Source organism: Zingiber officinale, chromosome 8A (genome assembly GCF_018446385.1).
Source record: "Zingiber officinale cultivar Zhangliang chromosome 8A, Zo_v1.1, whole genome shotgun sequence".
NCBI classification, from domain to species: Eukaryota; Viridiplantae; Streptophyta; class Magnoliopsida; order Zingiberales; family Zingiberaceae; genus Zingiber; species Zingiber officinale.
Window position 1 is genome coordinate 14,892,872 of NC_056000.1, and position 18,757 is coordinate 14,911,628.

General features: G+C 38.6%; 1 protein-coding gene across 1 annotated transcript; it reads left to right on the forward strand.

Moving 5' to 3' along the window:
- The first annotated feature begins 8,244 nt into the window (after positions 1–8,244).
- On the forward strand, positions 8,245–9,415 carry LOC122011630 (transcription factor MYB1-like). The gene is made up of 3 exons (XM_042568009.1): positions 8,245–8,395; positions 8,517–8,646; positions 8,784–9,415. The coding sequence occupies exons 1-3, from the start codon at positions 8,263–8,265 to the stop codon at positions 9,367–9,369; spliced, it is 849 nt and encodes a 282-aa protein (XP_042423943.1). The 5' UTR covers positions 8,245–8,262; the 3' UTR covers positions 9,370–9,415.
- Positions 9,416–18,757: the final 9,342 nt, after the last annotated feature.

Here is an 18,757-nt window from a genome sequence, read left to right on the forward strand (position 1 = left end):
GAAAATATAGATTATCCGAACCATGTTTATAAACTAAAGAAAGCATTATATGGGTTAAAACAAGCTCCCCGGGTTTGGTATGAGAGACTTTCATCTTTTTTTTAATCTCTAAGGGCTTTAAAAGGGGAACAATTGATCCAACATTGTTTTTAAAGTCTAAAGATGGAGACATTTTTGTTGCCTAAGTCTATGTTGATGACATCTTTTGGTTCAACAAATAATGACCTTCTTCATGACTTTATCAAACACATGGAAAGTGAGTTTGAAATGAGTTTAGTTGGAGAATTGAGTTCCTTTTTGGGATTACAAGTCAAACAAACTAGTGAGGGAACCTATGTTTACCAATCCAAATTTGCTAAAGAACTTATCAAGAAATTTGGGTTGGAAAATGCTAAAGGAGCATCTACCCCTATGGGGATTAATACCAAGATGGATAGTGATCAAGAAGGAAAACTAATAGATCCAAAGCAATATAGGAGCATGATTAGTAATTTGCTATACCTAACCGCTAGTAGACCGGATATATTATTTGCGGTAGGAATGTGTGCAAGATATCAATCATGTGCTAAATAGTCACATTTAGTAGCGGTAAAAAGAATTTTGAGATACATCAAGAGCACTTTTAATGTGGGTCTTTGGTACCCTAGAACTAGAAATTTTGACTTAATTGGGTATAACGATTCCGATTATGCGGGTTACAAATTGGATAGAAAGAGTACTAGCGGTGGATGTCAATTTCTTGGACCTTCTCTTGTGAGTTGGAGTAGTCGAAAACAACCTTGTGTGGCATTGTCCACAACCGAGGCCGAGTATGTGGTAATGGGTGGTTGTGTAGCCCAATTGCTTTGGATGATGCATACCTTAGAGGATTATGAGCTACACTACTCCAAGGTCAAGGTCTTATGTGATAATGTGAGCACCATTAATTTAACCAAAAATCTGGTATATCACTCTAGAACAAAGCACATTGAGGTAAAACACTACTTCATTAGAGATCATGTGGCAAGAGGCGACATTGAACTATTTTATGTTGAATCCAAATCTAATCTTGTCGATATTTTTACTAAACCTTTACCCGAAGCGGAGTTTATCTCTATTAGAAGAGAGCTTGGTCTGTGCCTTGTAGAATAATAGATTTAGCTTTTCATGATCCCATTAATTTAAAAGCTAAACACATACTTGAATGTATCTCACAAAGGACCTAGGATGACTTGCTTGTATTTAGACATCATGTGAGATATTAGGAAGATGCATTTGGTTCATCATGTTAGTTATGATGCATTATTGTGAGCCAAAATGACATCTAGAGATATCAATCCTTCATTGGACCAATCATTGGGAAGACTTGTGCACAATCAATGTGCTCTTTGCTCCTAGAATATGATTGGAAATTTTGAAATAATATTTTTTTATAATTATGCAATGTGGTCATAAGGGCATTAACTTATGAATTCAATGCATAATTATTATATAAATGACTGCTTGAGATATACTCAGATTTGGCTAGGACAACCATTTTAAGGAAAAACTCAAACTAGTACTTTAGGTCAAGGTTACATTCTTGTAATCTTGATAGTTATCGAGTTTGTATCTATTTTATAGTTAGGATTGCATCCACTTGTGTACCTATTTTTCCCAAATAGATATTCACATAACAGATCATTCCATGAATTTTGGGTATTTTTGAAGGTCTAGAGAATATTTGGTGATTTTTCAAAACTCGGATCCTGAATAATTCATCTACGTGCCAGTCCCTTGTTACAGATATCAGTCGACTGCATCAGTTGACTGGTAAGTCGACTGATAGCACTGTTCGACCATACAGAATGGTTCTGTATGATTTCTCTCCGGGGTGCAGTCGACTGCTAAAACATGCAGTCGACTGCATAGTCGACTGCATGTTTTAGTAGTCAACTGATGCCATCGATTTTATATAAGGCGCCCGATTGGGCGGCGGCAGAAACCCTAATTTTTCGTCGCTGCCCACTATTTCTCGCCACATACTCTTTCTTCCCGACCTCTCCTACCTTCTTTTGTCTCCGAATCCTCTCCAAAACCTTCGGATCTACACGTCCTCACGTTCTTTCTCTCATCTGTCACCTGGAACACGGTTCAGCCACCACTCCGAGGTTTGGGTTGAGGTTCCTGCCGTTCCCCCTTCATACGACGATTCCTCGACACAATGGAGCGTCAGTAATACTTTCTTTCATCTTGGGTTTTTCATTTTGGGTTGATTCATGCCTAAAATCATCTATGTGTTGCTTCCTTTCCTGTTTGACTGAAAATGGGCAATGTTATTGCATATGCATGGTTTAGAGTTAGGCAAAAACATCCGGGTGGAGAGGGTACCTCTCGGCAGCCCCCTCCGGCGCCTTCTGGAGGACGGTTTCCCTCCGAGGCCTTCCGTACTCGTTTTGAGAACACTGACTTTAAAATGATGAGTTGTCGTTATCTCAATTGTCCCTATTTCACCGGAATTGCCCTTGAAATCATTGACATTAATGTGAATTATGGGTTAGAAAAGTTATTTCATTGCATGACTACCATCAATTTAGACCTGTGTAAGGAATTTTACAATAATCTGTGTCCATCTAGTACTGAGGGTCATGCATATGTCACTATGGTCGGCGGGACATCCATTAGCTTCACCCCTGAAATATTGAGGTCCTTCTTAGGGTGTAGGCGATCTACTCCTTTACATGTTTTCCTCAGGTTGAGGAGCCTCTCTCTGATACACTGTCTCATGTCTCCATCTATCTGATTCATCAGCATTATTTTCATGTTCCCAGGGCTCCACTAAAATATATTTTTGATGCCACCCGCATGTCAGCCCCCAGTTACATCCTCTATAAGGTTGTCATTGCCTGTCTTCTGCCCATCGTGACCAAAGGGCAAGCCAAAATCCGTCTTCCTCATTTAGTTCTGATGTATGCCCTAGAGCAGTGTCTTGATATCGATATTGCTCTTTAGGTCTATGAGTCTATCATTCATTTTTCTAGACCAGTCCAAGGGAAGTTACACATGTCCTTCTGTCATGTCTTGACATCATTTTTCATTCATAAAGGGATAGATGTCACTAGGGGTGCCTTGTATTAGTTGTCTAAGGACTTTGATCAGTTAGGGCCTCACCAGATGTCTTTAGCCCAGATTGAGCAGCGTGACGGTGTTATGGTGTGGCGTCGCCGCCCTGGCCAGGATGATTCTGATTCCGATGATGATGCGGAGGAGGTCCCTGTCCTTGCTGCAGAGTCAGCACGTGCCTCCCTGCGGGGGCATGTCTTTCACTTGGAGGAGTTTGTTCACGAGGAGTTTCGGAGCATTCGCCTGTAGCAGACGGAGATGTTTGATATGATGTGGCGCTGGGATCTTGCCTACCAGGGCCCCCCTCCTCCTCCTCCTTCCCATGATGATGCTTCGCCATAGGGACTTTGTTTTGTTGCTTGGTGTCGGGTGGACTTTTGGCTATGATTTGTTTCCTCCTTCTCACCTCGAACACTGTTGATGATGATGTTGTTGGATGTTATTATCTCTTTTGCCTATGTCGCTTGAGACCTTTTGTCTTTCTATCTATGCATGCTCGTTATGTTTATGGTGTTACTATTTTTCTATGATTATGTGCCTCTATTTGTAACTATTCATGTACGCCTATGCTTCTGTTTATTCTTGTACGATTTTGTTTACTTCTTTTGAGGGTATGCTATGTTTCTCTGAAATTGTTGCTTCCTCTTTCCTTTTTGATGTATGTCAAAGGGGGAGGATAAAACAAGTTTAAGTTAAAAATACTTTTGATAGAGCATATGTTAAGGGGGAGTTTTAGAATATAATGTTTTTTAATAAAGTATATGTTAAGGGGGGAGTTTTGGATATCATTATTTATGTTTCATAATAGAGCATATGATAAGAGGGAGTGTGTGTGGATTTTTTTATGCCTTATGGTTTATGATTTATACCATGCTTACAATCTTCAAAGTTATGAATTTGTATTCTTCATGATTTTACGCTTCATGATAACAAATATCAAAGTTATGTTTCATGCTTATATTATGTTTGCAATTTTCAAAGTTAATCTTATGTCTAACTTAAACATATTGTCACACATCAAAAAGGAGGAGATTGTTGATACAATCGACCTAGGATTAAATTGGGCGATCTTTGTTTTTGATGTGTGTGTCAAAGGATTTAAGTTAGGATTTATATTGGTTCTAATATGTACTTAAGTTGTGCAGGACTTGGTAGATTGCACAAGCTTGGAAAGTTTCATGGCTCAGGTTCTTGAAGATTGGTGAAGGATGGTGCATTCGAGGGGCCACGGACAACAAGCAAACGGAGTGAAGAAAAGTGAACCTCAAGGCAATGTGAAGGATGACACGAAGAATAACTGCAGGTTTGAGTGCATCTGAGGGACAAAGGCTGAGGAGGAAGACTTCAAGGGCAACTCCGGACACCAGTCGACTGATGCAGTCGACTGGGAGCGAACAGAATGTCTCTGTTCGCTCAATTCACAGACACCAATCGACTGCTAAAACATGCAGTCGACTGCATGTTTTATCAGTCGACTGGTATAATACCGTTGGGATGATGACACAGGATTTCCGCAGTCGACTGGTATCGGGAATTCCAGCATACTGTATATAAAGTTGGAACCTTGGAGAGAACAACTTAACTGATTTGAAATTACTGTTTAAGCTTTCCAAGTGACCTCCAAGTCTTACTACTCTTATTCTCTCCTTCCTAAGCTCATTAAAAATCTTGTAAAAGGAGGAGATCATCTTGTAAAGGTTTCTCCACCGTCACTCTTGGATTGTAAAGGAGAAGATCTTAGTGGAGCTTGATTGGGTGTGTGCGTGCCTTGGATTAGTCACCTCAAGGAGGTGGAGACCAAGTAAATTAAGGAGTTAGCCTTGTTCTCTTATTATTTTTCAATTTCATTTCTTTTTGTGCTTCCGCTAATAAATTGTAGGTGAAAAATCAATGAAAGACTATTCACCCCCCTCTAGCCATACGCAAAGGTCTTATCAAGGAATACGACAGAAGATCTCGAGGTTATTAGCATACAAAGGAAAGGTATAACTAGTAATTGTTTTCTGCATCATGCTAGCTATTTTTCTTTGTAAGAATTCCAAACACAAGAGGCATTAGATTCTAGTTTTTCGAATTTGTAATTCGAGTTGTGTTTTTTTTTATTTTTCAAATTTGTGATTCGATTGTTCATTTTAGTTAAACCTAATGTTATTTTAGGAAATTAAATATTAAATTTCTATTAAAGGTTTTGTCGAGGTAGTGGTGGATGATTACATACCTAAGAAGGCCTAGTGCCTCGCCATGTTTGACCTGGGAGCCGATTTTAGAAATAAATATTTAATTAACTTTATAACATAGGTGGATTTGAATCAATAGTGTTAAGTTCCGCTTGCGATCCAAATCTAAACCATTAAGGGGGTGTTTGGTTAAATGATGGGAATGACTATGGGTATTAGTTTGATAGTAGGGTGGAATGAGAATAGGAATGGAAATGAAACCCATCAAGTTATATGAGTTTGGTTGATTCCCATAAATCTGGTAATCATTCCCAAAATGTGATTCCCAAACCTACAATCCAAACATTATCTTTTACTACCATTTCATTCCCTCATTCCCAAACCCATCAACCAAACACCCCTAAGAACAAATAAGTTAAATTTGGAATCAATAATGTTAAGTTCCGTTTGCGATTCCTAATTTAACTTCTAAAGAACACAATAGGTTGTTTAGAAAAGGTTCGACACTTGTACAAAATTTTTATATAGTGGAACCGGTACGATCTTCCTAGGATCAACCAACAGGATGCTCACAGCGAGGCTCATACCATGAGAGTAATTGTAGTCCTTTGTTTAAGGGGAGGATTGCTGGAGATACAATCAAAGTCCTATATTGAAAAGATATGGATAAAATCATGAGTTTAAAAGAATGTAGGATATCTCCATTGGCATGAGACATTTTTAGTAGAGCCCAAAAATAAGGCCATGAGGACTTAGACTCAAAGTGGACAGTATCATGCCATTGTAGGGATATGTGAATTCAGTCCCACCATTATCAATGTGTTAAATAAATAAATAAGTTTGAATTATCAAGTTAAATAACCAATCAAGCAAGTAAAAATTTCAAACAATCAAATAAGCTTGAATTAAGAGTTTGATAATATCTAAATGAACCAAATTCGAACCAAGCTCAAGCCAAACTTGAATTGAGAGCACGATAACATCTAAATGAACCAAGATCAAGCCAAGTTTCAAATAAGCTTAAGTCATAAAAAAATAAATCAAGTCAAGATTGAATAATCATTTCAAAAGCTTGGTTCATTTTAAACTGAGCTCAGCTTGGCTCAATTACCTTATCAAACACGCTTGAAAACCTCAAAGTTTGATTTCGCTTGGCTTGTTTATCACCCTATGGACAACCATATAAATACTCACGAAGGTAATAACAAGAGATCTCCATTTTCCTAAAATCTGAGACTAGGTTCTATCCTTCTTTTCCATCTTCTTCTTCTCATATATCACTTCAAACAAATTCTAACTTGAGCGTCAAAGTGGCCCCAGGATCCATCCCACATGACGAGTTTAACTCTCGTTTAGAGTGCAATTCAAACTCTTTCATCTCGGTCATCAACAATTTTCTAAAAAAATGTGCATTGATAAGTTCATTGACCAGTGGTTTAACTATTCATGATATTTGGCCGGAACAGTAATCAAAATGTTATAAAGCTTGTTGAAAGAGTTGATGCATCCTTGTGAGGTGAGGACTCAGACGTCTAGCTAGGTTTTAAACTTAATCTCCGAACTAGATGTAACAAGGAGAAGCATGCATCGTAGATCATTTCATCTTCACCAACTGAACTATGTTTTGAATCTGTTTTTAGTCTTATGATGACAATTATGTTAAAATTTAGGGCAATGCACTGCAAGAGAATATCTTTTTGTTCTTGCTGGGCCAAGGGGACTTGGCAAGGGGGCAAGAAATTAAATGAGAATAATAAATTATCAAGGGATTTGGTGGATCTTCTTTGTTGGCTGACCATCCTTATAGTGGACTAGTCGTTGGAAGGCCTTATTCTCTGATTTATTTATCGAATTAATTTGAAATACATATAGTTTATATACGCTTACAAGTCGATATTCATTTGGACTTGAGGATATTAAATCATCAATTGCTGTTAACATTGGTATTAATTCATCGTTGATGATTATCTGTAAATCGATTCTTTTGTGTTTTTTTACTTAGGATGTGCAAGTTTTATAGATTGATGATGAAGATGAGATATCTGGGGAAGTTAGGCTTCCTTTTCGATTATAAATTTATTTAGATAAAATATTTGTTTGCTTGTATATGTGTAGAATTCATACTTATGTTTACTGAGAATATATAATAATATAATAATACACAATTATGTTTCATGCTATTTTGACATTACAAGCATAAGAAATATTATATATATGTTTATGGAAATTATTTTGAAATGCAGACGAAATTATGTTGTTAATTAGCTTATCTTGGAGGTACGTACTAACTTGGATCAATTAATGGTCGATTTTTCAAACTGTAGAAAATGTTTAAAGGTCATATATATATATTGAATTTCTCCACACATTTTCTAGGTTATATTTAATAACTTGGTCGGTTGAAGCATATTATTCTAAGTTATACTTAATTAAGATGATATAACATCGGTGATGGTTTGATGATTGAGATATCTTAATTTTTCTTCTTAATTTTCAATCTCATCTAAGAACCCATTGGGTTGATGTCGAATATCTTGAAAAATTGATGGAACAAAAAGAAGAAGAAAATTGATTTAATGTCCAGTTTCAAATTAGAATCACATTCTTCCATATTACGCACCCAATTGTATATAGCCAGTCAATCAATGAGCAACAGATGTCGTTCATCTTCTTGAATAATTAAATATTGATAGATGCCGCACATTTGGCACGAGCAGTGAGCAACTATTTTAATTAAATGCTGAATTAATTGCTTTTGCTATTCACCATGCACCCACACTGACACACGCACACACACAGAGTCCGAATTCACAGGGCTGCGGCAACGTAGATTTAAAATTCTTCCTCTAACAACCTTTCTATCTAACTTTCAAAAACATAGAATTCAATGAGTGATCATTGGCGACGTCACCAGTTCTATGAACAATGACTTGTTGGGCCTTCTACCTTATATATATGGCGAATGAATTCAATGTTACTTACCATCAGATAGCCAAGAGAAGAGATGGGGAGGAAGCCGTGCTGTGCCAAGGAAGGGATTAACAGAGGGGCATGGACTGCTCTGGAAGACCAGATCCTTGTGTCCTACATCAACACTTACGGAGAAGGCAAGTGGAGGAACCTCCCCAAGAAAGCAGGTGATCAAATCATCCCCAAAACACACATGCATGCATGACGTATCTATATACATACATATACCTCATTATTCGCATTAATTCATGCCGTGTCGAAGATTATGAAGTTTGTGATATGTAACAGGCCTGAATCGGTGCGGGAAGAGCTGCCGCCTGCGGTGGCTCAACTACTTGCGGCCCGGCATCAAGCGAGGCAACATCTCCGTCGACGAGGAAGAACTCATTGTCAGACTCCACAAACTCCTGGGCAACAGGTACTGGTGACGAGAGGGTTTATTAATTATTGGTTCCGTATGAATTATTTCATACGTAAATAATATATATGACGTCGAAAGTTATGTCTACTGTAGATCATACGATCAAAACGACTTAAAATAATGTCTGTGTACAGGTGGTCTCTGATTGCAGGACGCCTACCAGGGCGAACAGACAATGAAATCAAGAATTACTGGAACACAACTTTGGGTAAGAAAGTTCGCGGAGCATCCAAAGCCAACAAAGATGACCTTAATATTACTAGTAATTACTCGGATCCATCTCCGGAGAGAGCAGGGACAGAAGCGGCTCCTGGTCCAGACAAGATCACCGCTGTCATCCAAACCAAGGCCCAGAGGTGCACCAGGACATTCTTCCAGCAAGAGCAGCTCCCACTTCTCCAACCACCGCCGGCAGCAGCGCCGCAGACGCCACTCGATTATTTAGAGGAGCTCCAGCAGCTGCTGCCATCAGTTGATCCCTCAGAAGAACTGCTGCTAGTTCAACAGGAGGCTCCAAAGAGTGCAGAGGAAGTGGTGGAGGATCCACGCCTCACCTTGTCGCTTGACGACGACGACGACGCCTTCTTCTTCCAGGGACTGAACGAGAATTTGCGGGAGACGGAAGGCGGCTTTGATCAGCTCCACGCCGAATTCGATCTCACCTCCATGGATTCATTTCTTGACGGGGAGAATGAGTGGATGCACTTACTGGACTTCTAGCCGGCCAGCAGTCTGGGGCAGCCAAACGCACCATTCCACGTTCACGGCGAGTCTTTGTAATTATAGTCCATGCTGAACACTTTTACTGAAGTGGAATGGTTAATTGATATATAAGCGAAAAATTTACCTATTTAACTTTTAGCAAAATCAAATCAATTTCAAGCACTTCAAATGAATAATGAAAAATAAAACCTACTAAATTATAAGAAATAACGACAAATATTTACATGGAAATTAAGTAAACTAATTAACTTTCAATTACATTTTAAATGAAAGATCTTAGGGTTTTCCGATGATATAAATAAGACATAATTATTTTTCATGTATATGAAAATTGAACAGTTCCTTCGAGACGATTTAGTGGTTAGCGCATAAGATATTGTCATCATAAAGTCCGAGATTTGAATCTCGACAAAACTGAGGTAAATATCTCCCTTATGTATTAGTCATTATTCCAAAAGCTAGTAGTCGTCCGTGATTTACCTTCTCCGTGTTAGTCCTAGGACGGATTGACGGGGGCGCTGGGAGCGAACGTATTCGTCTTTTACCATCATGTATAAAAACTGAACAAATTTTGACTTTTATTTTGTAGATTTGATCCATAAATAAATTTGGGAAACAAAATCCAATCAACGTAACAGTTAAATTGATTAATTTCGTATGGTGATCTTCTCATGTCATATGTATAATGTTAAATGAGCTGAACTTAGTTGAGCCGAGCCGAGTCGAGTTTTGAGATGTTCAAGTTTATTTGATAAGATAACTGAGTCGAGCTAAGCTAATTTACGCGAAAACTGAACCAAGCTTTTGAAATGATTATTCAAACTTGACTTAGCTTATTTTTTACGAACTTGAACTTATTTGAAGCTTCACTTGAGTTTGATTTATTTAGATGTTATTGGACTCTTAATTCAAGCTTGGCTTAAGCTTAGTTCGAGCTTGATTTATTTAGATATTATCGAACTCTCAATTCAAACTTGGTTCAAGCTTGATTTATTTAGATATTATCCAGCTCTCAATTCAAACTTGTTTAATATTTTTAGTTGTTTGATTGATTATTGAACTTGATAATTTAAATTTATTTATTTATTTTTTATTTAGTATATTGATAAGAATTTTATTAATGAATATAGTTTATGAATATTATTCACGAATATTATTCATGAACGTTAATGAGCTGAACATATATATATTTAAATTTACTTGTTTAATCTAACGAGCTATTCAAACTTATTTATTTATTTAATTATATATATTGAATAAATATAAATAAATTATTATTAAATTATATATTAAATTTATTCATGAATATAAATATTTGATTCATTTATCATCTTAATTACATTGTCGACCAGTCTAGACTTATTGGATCATATGAGATTTCTATAACAACTCAAATAAATATAATTTTCTGTCTGTCGTGTTCATAGCAATGATTGATATTATATCTTTTTTAATTTACAATAAAACAATTTTATATTATTTTTAAAGGAAATTCAAACGGGTCATGCATTTCTTTTCTTTATGAGATCATAGCAAAGAAGACTATTTTTTTGTCCTATATTAAATTTAGCTCGATGAAAGTAAGATAGCACGTGAGATAGTACGGTTTACAGCGACCGATGAATGAGCCAAAGGTAAAGGTAAAATGAGGATATAATAAACGGTAATTTATCAAAGGGCGCACTTAAAAATCTAAATTTACCAAAAGACGTACACTACTTTGGTATTTATCAAAGAGTGCACTTTTTTAAAAGCATTTCCTATTTTACCCTCCTGATAATTTGACTTTTTCTATTGTTTTTCTTTTCTTCATTATATTTCTCTCACTTCTCTCTCTCCTCTGTCGGCAGAATATAGGAATAACATTAGTCAATCTTTAATCACATTTTAATACATTTGAAGAAGCCAAAATAAATAATGGACACCATATTTGGACTTCTTGCAATTTTAGAAATCCACAGGAACTGAAATGGGTGCAATCGGAGCTTTCTAGGTCGATCAGTGGGCTGACCGGATAGCTGGCAAGAAGTCCAAGCGGGTCGACGGGCTGACCGGACGCTTGGCGAGAAGTCCAGACGGGTCGACGGGCTGACCGGACGTCTGGCAGGTAAGTGAGGTAAGTCACTGGAGGGGAGTGACTGTGAGGACGCGTTCCCGGGAAGGGGACATTAGGCGTCGATCCGGCTTAGATCCATTTCGGATGTCTAAGTCGAGATCGTGACTAGATTCCGGTCTCGGAAAGACGGAATCTAAGTCATACTAACTTATGCTAATTCATACTATTACAAATGTGCTAATAATATGTTTTGCAGGATATATATTGCCTCGGACTAACTTTGTTTTGCAGGAAAAAGGAGATTTCTGGAACAAGGTGGTCCGGGCGCCCGGATCAGGGCGCCCGGAAGGGATCCGGGCGCCCGGAAGGCAAATTATATCCAGCCGAGTCGTCGCCACGTGGAGCATCACGGTTTGTGCAGCTACGTCGCATTCCAGGCGCCCGGAAGGGATCCAGGCGCCCGGAATAGCATATAAAAGAAGCCCCAGGCAGGAGCTTCAAATACAATCAAGCTGAGAATTCTTCTGCTGCTGGTCTTGCTGCTCAACGTTCAGTGCGACGCCAACAAAGCTCCGACACTACGCTCCACTCGTTTCCCTTCTTGTCGGTATTTTGTTTTTAGTTTTCATTAGCATTCACTGTACGGTTCTTTTGTAATCATTATTTCGAATTGCTAGTGATTGCCCAACGAAAGTGGTCAAGGACCACGGGCCTTCGAGTAGGAGTCGTCACAGGCTCCGAACGAAGTAAAACAACTGTGTCTATTTTACTTTTCCGCTGCGCCTATACTCTTGTTTTTCGAATCGATATTCACCCCCCCTCTATCGAATCTGACGGTCCTACAAGTGGTATCAGAGCCAAGTTCCGCTCTGATTTGGTGCAACCACCAATCAGACAGGGGGTGAATTTTCTTTTGATTTTTTTTATTTTAAAAACTGGTGTTTCGTTAACTTAATATTTCTCTAATCAATTTAAATTAGTGCAACACGAATCTAGTTTTTTTTCTCCCGCACTACTAATCCAAGTCTTGGGATATTTTTTATTTACCTGTGCACAGAATGTCCCAACAAGAAGGATTCAGCACAGTGCGACCTCCACTCTTCAACGGGGACGACTTCCCTTACTGGAAGAAGCGCATGGAGGTCTACCTTAAAACTGACTTTGACCAGTGGATGAGCATTACAAGACCTTACAAAATTCCAGTGGACAACGCCGGGAATCTAGTGGATCCTGAAGACTGGACAGCAGATCTCAAGAATCAAGCGTCAACAGAAAACAAAGCGATCAACACTTTACAGTGCAGACTAACAAGAGAAGAGCTAAACAGAGTCGGTCCACACAAAAACGATAAAGAATTGTGGGACAAACTGATCGAGCTGCACGAAGGAACAAGCGATGCTAAGGTAACAAAACGAGACCTGCTTTTAAATAAAATTTTTAATATAAAAATGCAGGAAGGAGAAACAGCGAATCAACTCCACGCGAGGATCAAGGACATCCTCAACGGTCTCCATGCGATAGGCCACCAGATGGAGAACAGAGACTTGATAAGGTACGCATTAAACGCCTTTCCACGTAACAGTTTGTGGGCATCAATAGTGGATGCCTACAAAATTTCTAAGAATCTTTCTAAATTAAAATTGGATGAGCTTTTTTGTGAATTAGAATTGCACGAACAAACTAATGCTGGAGCCGAGAAAGGTGTAGCCTTATTTGCGGGTTCCTCAAAGAAAAGCAAGCCTGAATTTGAAGAAGACTCCGATCAAGATTCTGAAGACGAAGAACACCTGGTGAACTTGGTAAGAAAAATGTTTACCAGGAGAAAGAGGAGCTTCAGCAAAAAGGATCTTCAAAAGATCAGCTCTCCCTCAGAACAAAAGAACGTGACTTGCTACGGCTGCAACAAAAAGGGACATTACAAGAACGAATGCCTAAAACTAAAGTTCGACAAACCAAAACCAACAAAAAAGAAAGCACTCAAAGCAACGTGGGACGACTCCTCGGACGAATCAGAGGAAGAAGAGCAGAAACATCAGAGCCACCTCGCACTGATGGCCCGCGAAGCCGAAACTGAAAATGAGTCGGAAGATGAAGACGAGTCTGAACCCGAAACAAGCCACGAGTCCGTACTCATTTCCGAAGGCTCGAATGAGGTATATCTTAATTTAAACAAAAAGTTCTTTAGAATCATTTCTTGTTTAAATAGTAAATTAACCAAAGTAGAAAATGAAAACAAATTACTTCTTGAGGAAAATCAAAACCTCAAGGAACAATTAAAAAATTCAAATCCAACTCAAGATCTAACACTTGAGGAGGAGAATTTATCATTAAAAAATGAAATAAACAATTTAAAGGAGATGTTAGAAAAATTCACAACAAGATCAAAAAATTTAGACTTAATCCTAAATAATCAAAAAGCATGTTATAATAAAACCGGACTAGGATATAAGTCGAATTCAAATTAAACCTTCAAATCATTAATAACCCAATACAAGTCAACCAATCTAGCTTGGGTTCCGAAAGCGTGTCTAACCACGCAAGTAGGACTTAATCAATATTATATACCTAAAGAAAAAATACATTATATAAATAAACCAAACCAAAATTCAAAATACAAACCTAAATCAAATTCAAAATCTAAACAGTTTAAAAAACAACAAAATTATCACCAAGTTAACTATAACTATAAAAAGAATCGACACAAGCCTAAAATCAAAACTTAAATTAATGGCCAATAATTCAGGGGGAGGCTCCAGAATAGCTGGCACCTCCAAAACTAACTTACCCGACAGGGTAACCCAAAACTAACAAACCCGGCAGGGCAATTAGAATTAGAGACCAAGTTTAAACTTGAATCATGGTATTGGTGAAATTTTTGGATGATAGTACGTTAGGGAAACTTGGGCATCGCATGTCTAGAAAGATATGGTTTCGATCTGGTGCATTTGGCCAAGTGGAACTGACCGAAGCTACCCTTAAACGAATCCTAACTAGTTAGACCAAGATTTAGTACTAAGTTCCGTGGATAGGACTATTCGGAAAACCTCGAAAGGTTGGTTATTTCTAATGATGTCCATGTGACTCACCAAGCTTAGAAGTTTATTCGGAGAATGCCTATTTGTGGAAACCAAAGCTAAGTCTGAATCTAACTCAAGTTAAACCAAAACTCGGTAATTAAACCAATTTCATCTCACAAAATCATAGGATTTCCTGATTGATAATATAGATCGGGTGAGATGAATAAGGCTTTAAAATTAATTTCAAAAATTTTAAACTTAAATTAATTTTTAAATTAATTTTAAACTTAAAAATTATTTTCAAAATTTTAATTTTAAACTTAAAAATTAATTTTCAAAATCTTAATTTTAAACTTAAAAATTATTTTCAAAATTTTAAATTTTAAACTTAAAAATTATTTTCAAAATTTTAATTTTAAAACTTAACTCCAAAACCTAAAAAAAAAAAATAAAAAAATAAAAAAATAAAAAAATAAAAAAAATCAGTCAAAAAAAAATCAGTCAAAAACCAGGGGCGGGCGCCCCAGGTATTCCCCTCCGGGGCGCCCGGAGGGGATCCGGGCGCCCCGCCCTAAATCAACCCCGGGCGCCCGGAAGGGATCCGGGTGCCCGGAGTCCCCTATAAATAAGGGGCAGCAGGCGCCCCCAATTTTTGCACCACTCACTCTCACTTTTACCAAGGTTCACTTCGAACCTCAGCGCGAAAGTACTTTTAACTAAAATTTTCTTACGGTGAAGACGCTGTCGCGATTCAACCGAGGTCGTCAGATCTATATTTATCGATGGCTCCTCGGTAAAACCTCTTCCCCTATCTGAAATTTTATTTGAAATTATCTTTGCAAACTCTCTTAGAATATTTTTTTAAACAGTAAGAAACGAACAAATACTGGTGCTGGACCCTCCAATGCTAGTACAGACCCTAGGTTTCCCACAGACGAACTTAGGATTAAGTTTGAGTCCACTATTTATAAGGCCATAAGGACTACCTGCATAGATAGATCGTTCTTTCTAAGGTCATGTCCCTCTGCTTTAGAGGTTATAGGCTACTATAACTTAACGAACCTTGTCGAATGTACCAGTCCAATAAACATAAGTCTGTGTGCCAAATTTTGCAATAACCTAGTAAAAGTAGACGATTTCACCTATACCACTAGGGCAGCAGGCACTGATATCGTATTTTCCCCTACGACTATCCGAGAGTTTTTAGAGTTGCGTCCATCTACTTGCTCCTTTTTGTGCTATCCTCCGAGGGATCTACCGTTCGAAGATCCCTACTCACATATTACTCTCGATACGATTTATTCGTATTTTTCGGAGAGAGAGAACCCACTGTGACACAGTTTAGGTCAGAGAAACTTCGAGTCCAGGACTACGCTCTTTATAGGGTTGTAGTCCTTTGCATTTTACCACTGACTACTCGGGACATCGCTGTGATGCGCCCATTCCATTCGTTCTTACTTTATGCCCTGATTCATAGGTTAGACATTGACATTAGCCTACACATCTTCTCCACCATCATCTATTCAGCTGGATTTGTGACTGACAGTCGAGTCCATATACCATTTGGTCACATTCTGACAGCCTATATGTCCTCGTTGCACATTGATGTCACTAGGGGAGACGTTGCCCATATGACCGAGTTCGATGTTATAGCCGCTCGAAACTTTTCCCTAGCCGGTATCCACATAGATAGAGATGACGGGACTATGTCTTGGCGGAGGGGGGCACAACACCAGCCCGATCCAGACGCACAGGTGGACGAGTTCATGCTCGCACTATTTCCAGAGGAAGCCGCACCGGCTCCACCACCACCCCCAGCTCGAGCACCACGACACGCTCCCCGCACTCTAGCCGACCGTATGACCGGACTAGAGAGAGCTATGGCGAGTCTCCAGCAGGAGAACTCTGATTTTCATCGGGACATACGGCGAGAGGTTGCCGAGTTACGAGCTGCCGGAGACACCCGACACACTGAGCTGATGGCACTTCTTCGATCCTTGGGATCTGGACCACCCCCTTCATCATCTCAGTAGCTTTAGTGATGACCTACTTCTGTAGCTACACTACTTGTAAAATATTTTGGATTTATCTAGTGATATTTCAGACCTACATTGATTATGTTCTATCTCGGTAGACTATAATTTTTTCTAAAAACTAGTTTTTTAACTTATAAGTTAAAACTGTATGTTTTCAAAAACTTACCATTTTTAGATTTTCAAAAACAGTTTTGGCCTTAGACTAGTTTTGAATCCTTAGAAAGCATGTACCCATAGGACTAGTTTTTGAGCATCTCACCAACACCCTAGGTTTACCTTACTTGTGTTTGACAAACATAGAAAGGGGTGAGATGCATAGGCCAACTGTCTGGACTTAAGATGCTTATTTTAGTGCATCAACATAAGTCTGGACGTTAAATACAACTCAGATATTAATCAGATTAAAGTTAATCAGTCAAGTCAAATATAAACTGATTGCTTGTAATCAACTTAATCTGACTAACCATGTGAAAGCTACTATCTTTTGATAGCTAGTGAGTACCTAATTGGTTAGACAGCTGGTTAAAGTCAAATATCAAGTTCAGGGGGAGAATTAACTCAAATTTTGTGTGTTTGAAAAATGCCTTTTAAAACCTAACCTATGTTTGAACATTGATTTACAAAATTTAAATTTAACTAAGTATTTAAAAAATGTGAAAGTTTATTCCCACCCAATTTTCAAACCTAATTTGAAAAATTAACTATTTCCAAATTTAGCCTTTATCAAATCAGCCTTAAAAAAAAAGTAATTTTGGCAAAAATTTTATTTCTTGAAAAATTATTTAATTTTTGATTTGTTTTTGAAAAATCGAAATTGAAAAATTTACCTAGTAGATGTTATTTAAACATAAAAAGTAAATTTGAAAAACCTATTTTGAAAATTTCCACACGCTTGAGAGTTAAACTTCAAAACTCAACCTGTCTTACCCAAGTCAACTTGACAATTTTTCTGACTTGGTGTTAAAAATTGCAATTTTATCTTTCAAAATTTGATTACCTGTTACAGTAACTCTTCACTATGATTATTTACCCTTGTTCATTTTTTTTGATGAATGCCAAAGGGGGAGGAGGGTTAGGTGGTTAAGTTAGCTAAACCAATTTGAAAACACAAACTAACTTTAAAACCACACAAATGCATGTTGTTTCTTGCATATGCTTTCACTAACTTAACCAGGTTGTCATTCCATCAAAAAGGGGGAGATTGTTGGTGCGGTTAGCACTAACGATTTAACCCAGGTTTTGATGAATGACAAATAGCTTAAGTTAGTTTTGTTGTTGTCTGACACTTTGATCGAGTGTGCAGGAGAAGTCCAGACAGGTCGACGGGCTGACCGGATAGCTGGCAAGAAGTCCAAGCGGGTCGACGGGTTGACCGGACGCTTGGCGAGAAGTCCAACTAGGTCGACGGGCTGACCGGATAGCTGGCGAGAAGTCCAAGCGGGTCGACGGGCTGACCGGACGTTTGGCGAGAAGTCCAGCTAGGTCGACGGGCTGACGCCTCTGGCGGTAAGTGAGGTAAGTCACCGGAGGGGAGTGACTGGGGAGGTTCCCGGAAGGGACATTAGGCGCCGATCCGCTTAGATCCATTTCGGATGTCTAAGTCGAGATCGTGACTAGATTCCGGCCCCGGAAAGACGAATCTAAGTCATACTAACTTATGCTAATTCATACTATTACAAATGTGCTAATAATATGTTTTCAGGATATATATTGCCTCGACTAACTTTGTTTTGCGTGAAAAGGAGATTGAACAAGGTGGTCCGGCGCCGGAGGATCCGGTGCCGGAGGTCCCGCCGAGATCCGGCGCCTTAAGGGATCCGGACGCCAAGGCAAATTATATCCACCGAGTCGTCGCCACGTGGAGCATCACGGCCAGGTAGTTACGTCAGATTCCGTGCGCCGAAGGGATCCAGCGCCAACAAAGATATAAAGAAGCCCGTGCAGAGCTTCAAATACAATCAAGCTGAGAATTCTTCTGCTGCTGGTCTTGCTGCTCAACGTTCAGTGCGATGCCAACAAAGCTCCGACACTACGCTCCACTCGTTTCCCTTCTTGTCGGTATTTTGTTTTTAGTTTTCATTAGCATTCACTGTACGGTTCTTTTGTAATCATTATTTCGAATTGCTAGTGATTGCCCAACAAAAGTGGTCAAGGACCATGGGCCTTCGAGTAGGAGTCGTCACAGGCTCCGAACGAAGTAAAACAACTGTGTCTATTTTACTTTTCTGCTGCGCCTATACTCTTGTTTTTCGAATCGATATTCACCCCCCCTCTAT

Coding starts and splice junctions, on each gene's coding strand:
- LOC122011630 (XM_042568009.1), top strand. CDS start 8,263: ATGGGGAGGAAGCCGTGCTGTGCCAAGGAAGGGATTAACAGAGGGGCA. Junction 8,396..8,516: donor GAACCTCCCCAAGAAAGCAG/GTGATCAAATCA, acceptor GATATGTAACAG/GCCTGAATCGGTGCGGGAAG. Junction 8,647..8,783: donor CACAAACTCCTGGGCAACAG/GTACTGGTGACG, acceptor GTCTGTGTACAG/GTGGTCTCTGATTGCAGGAC.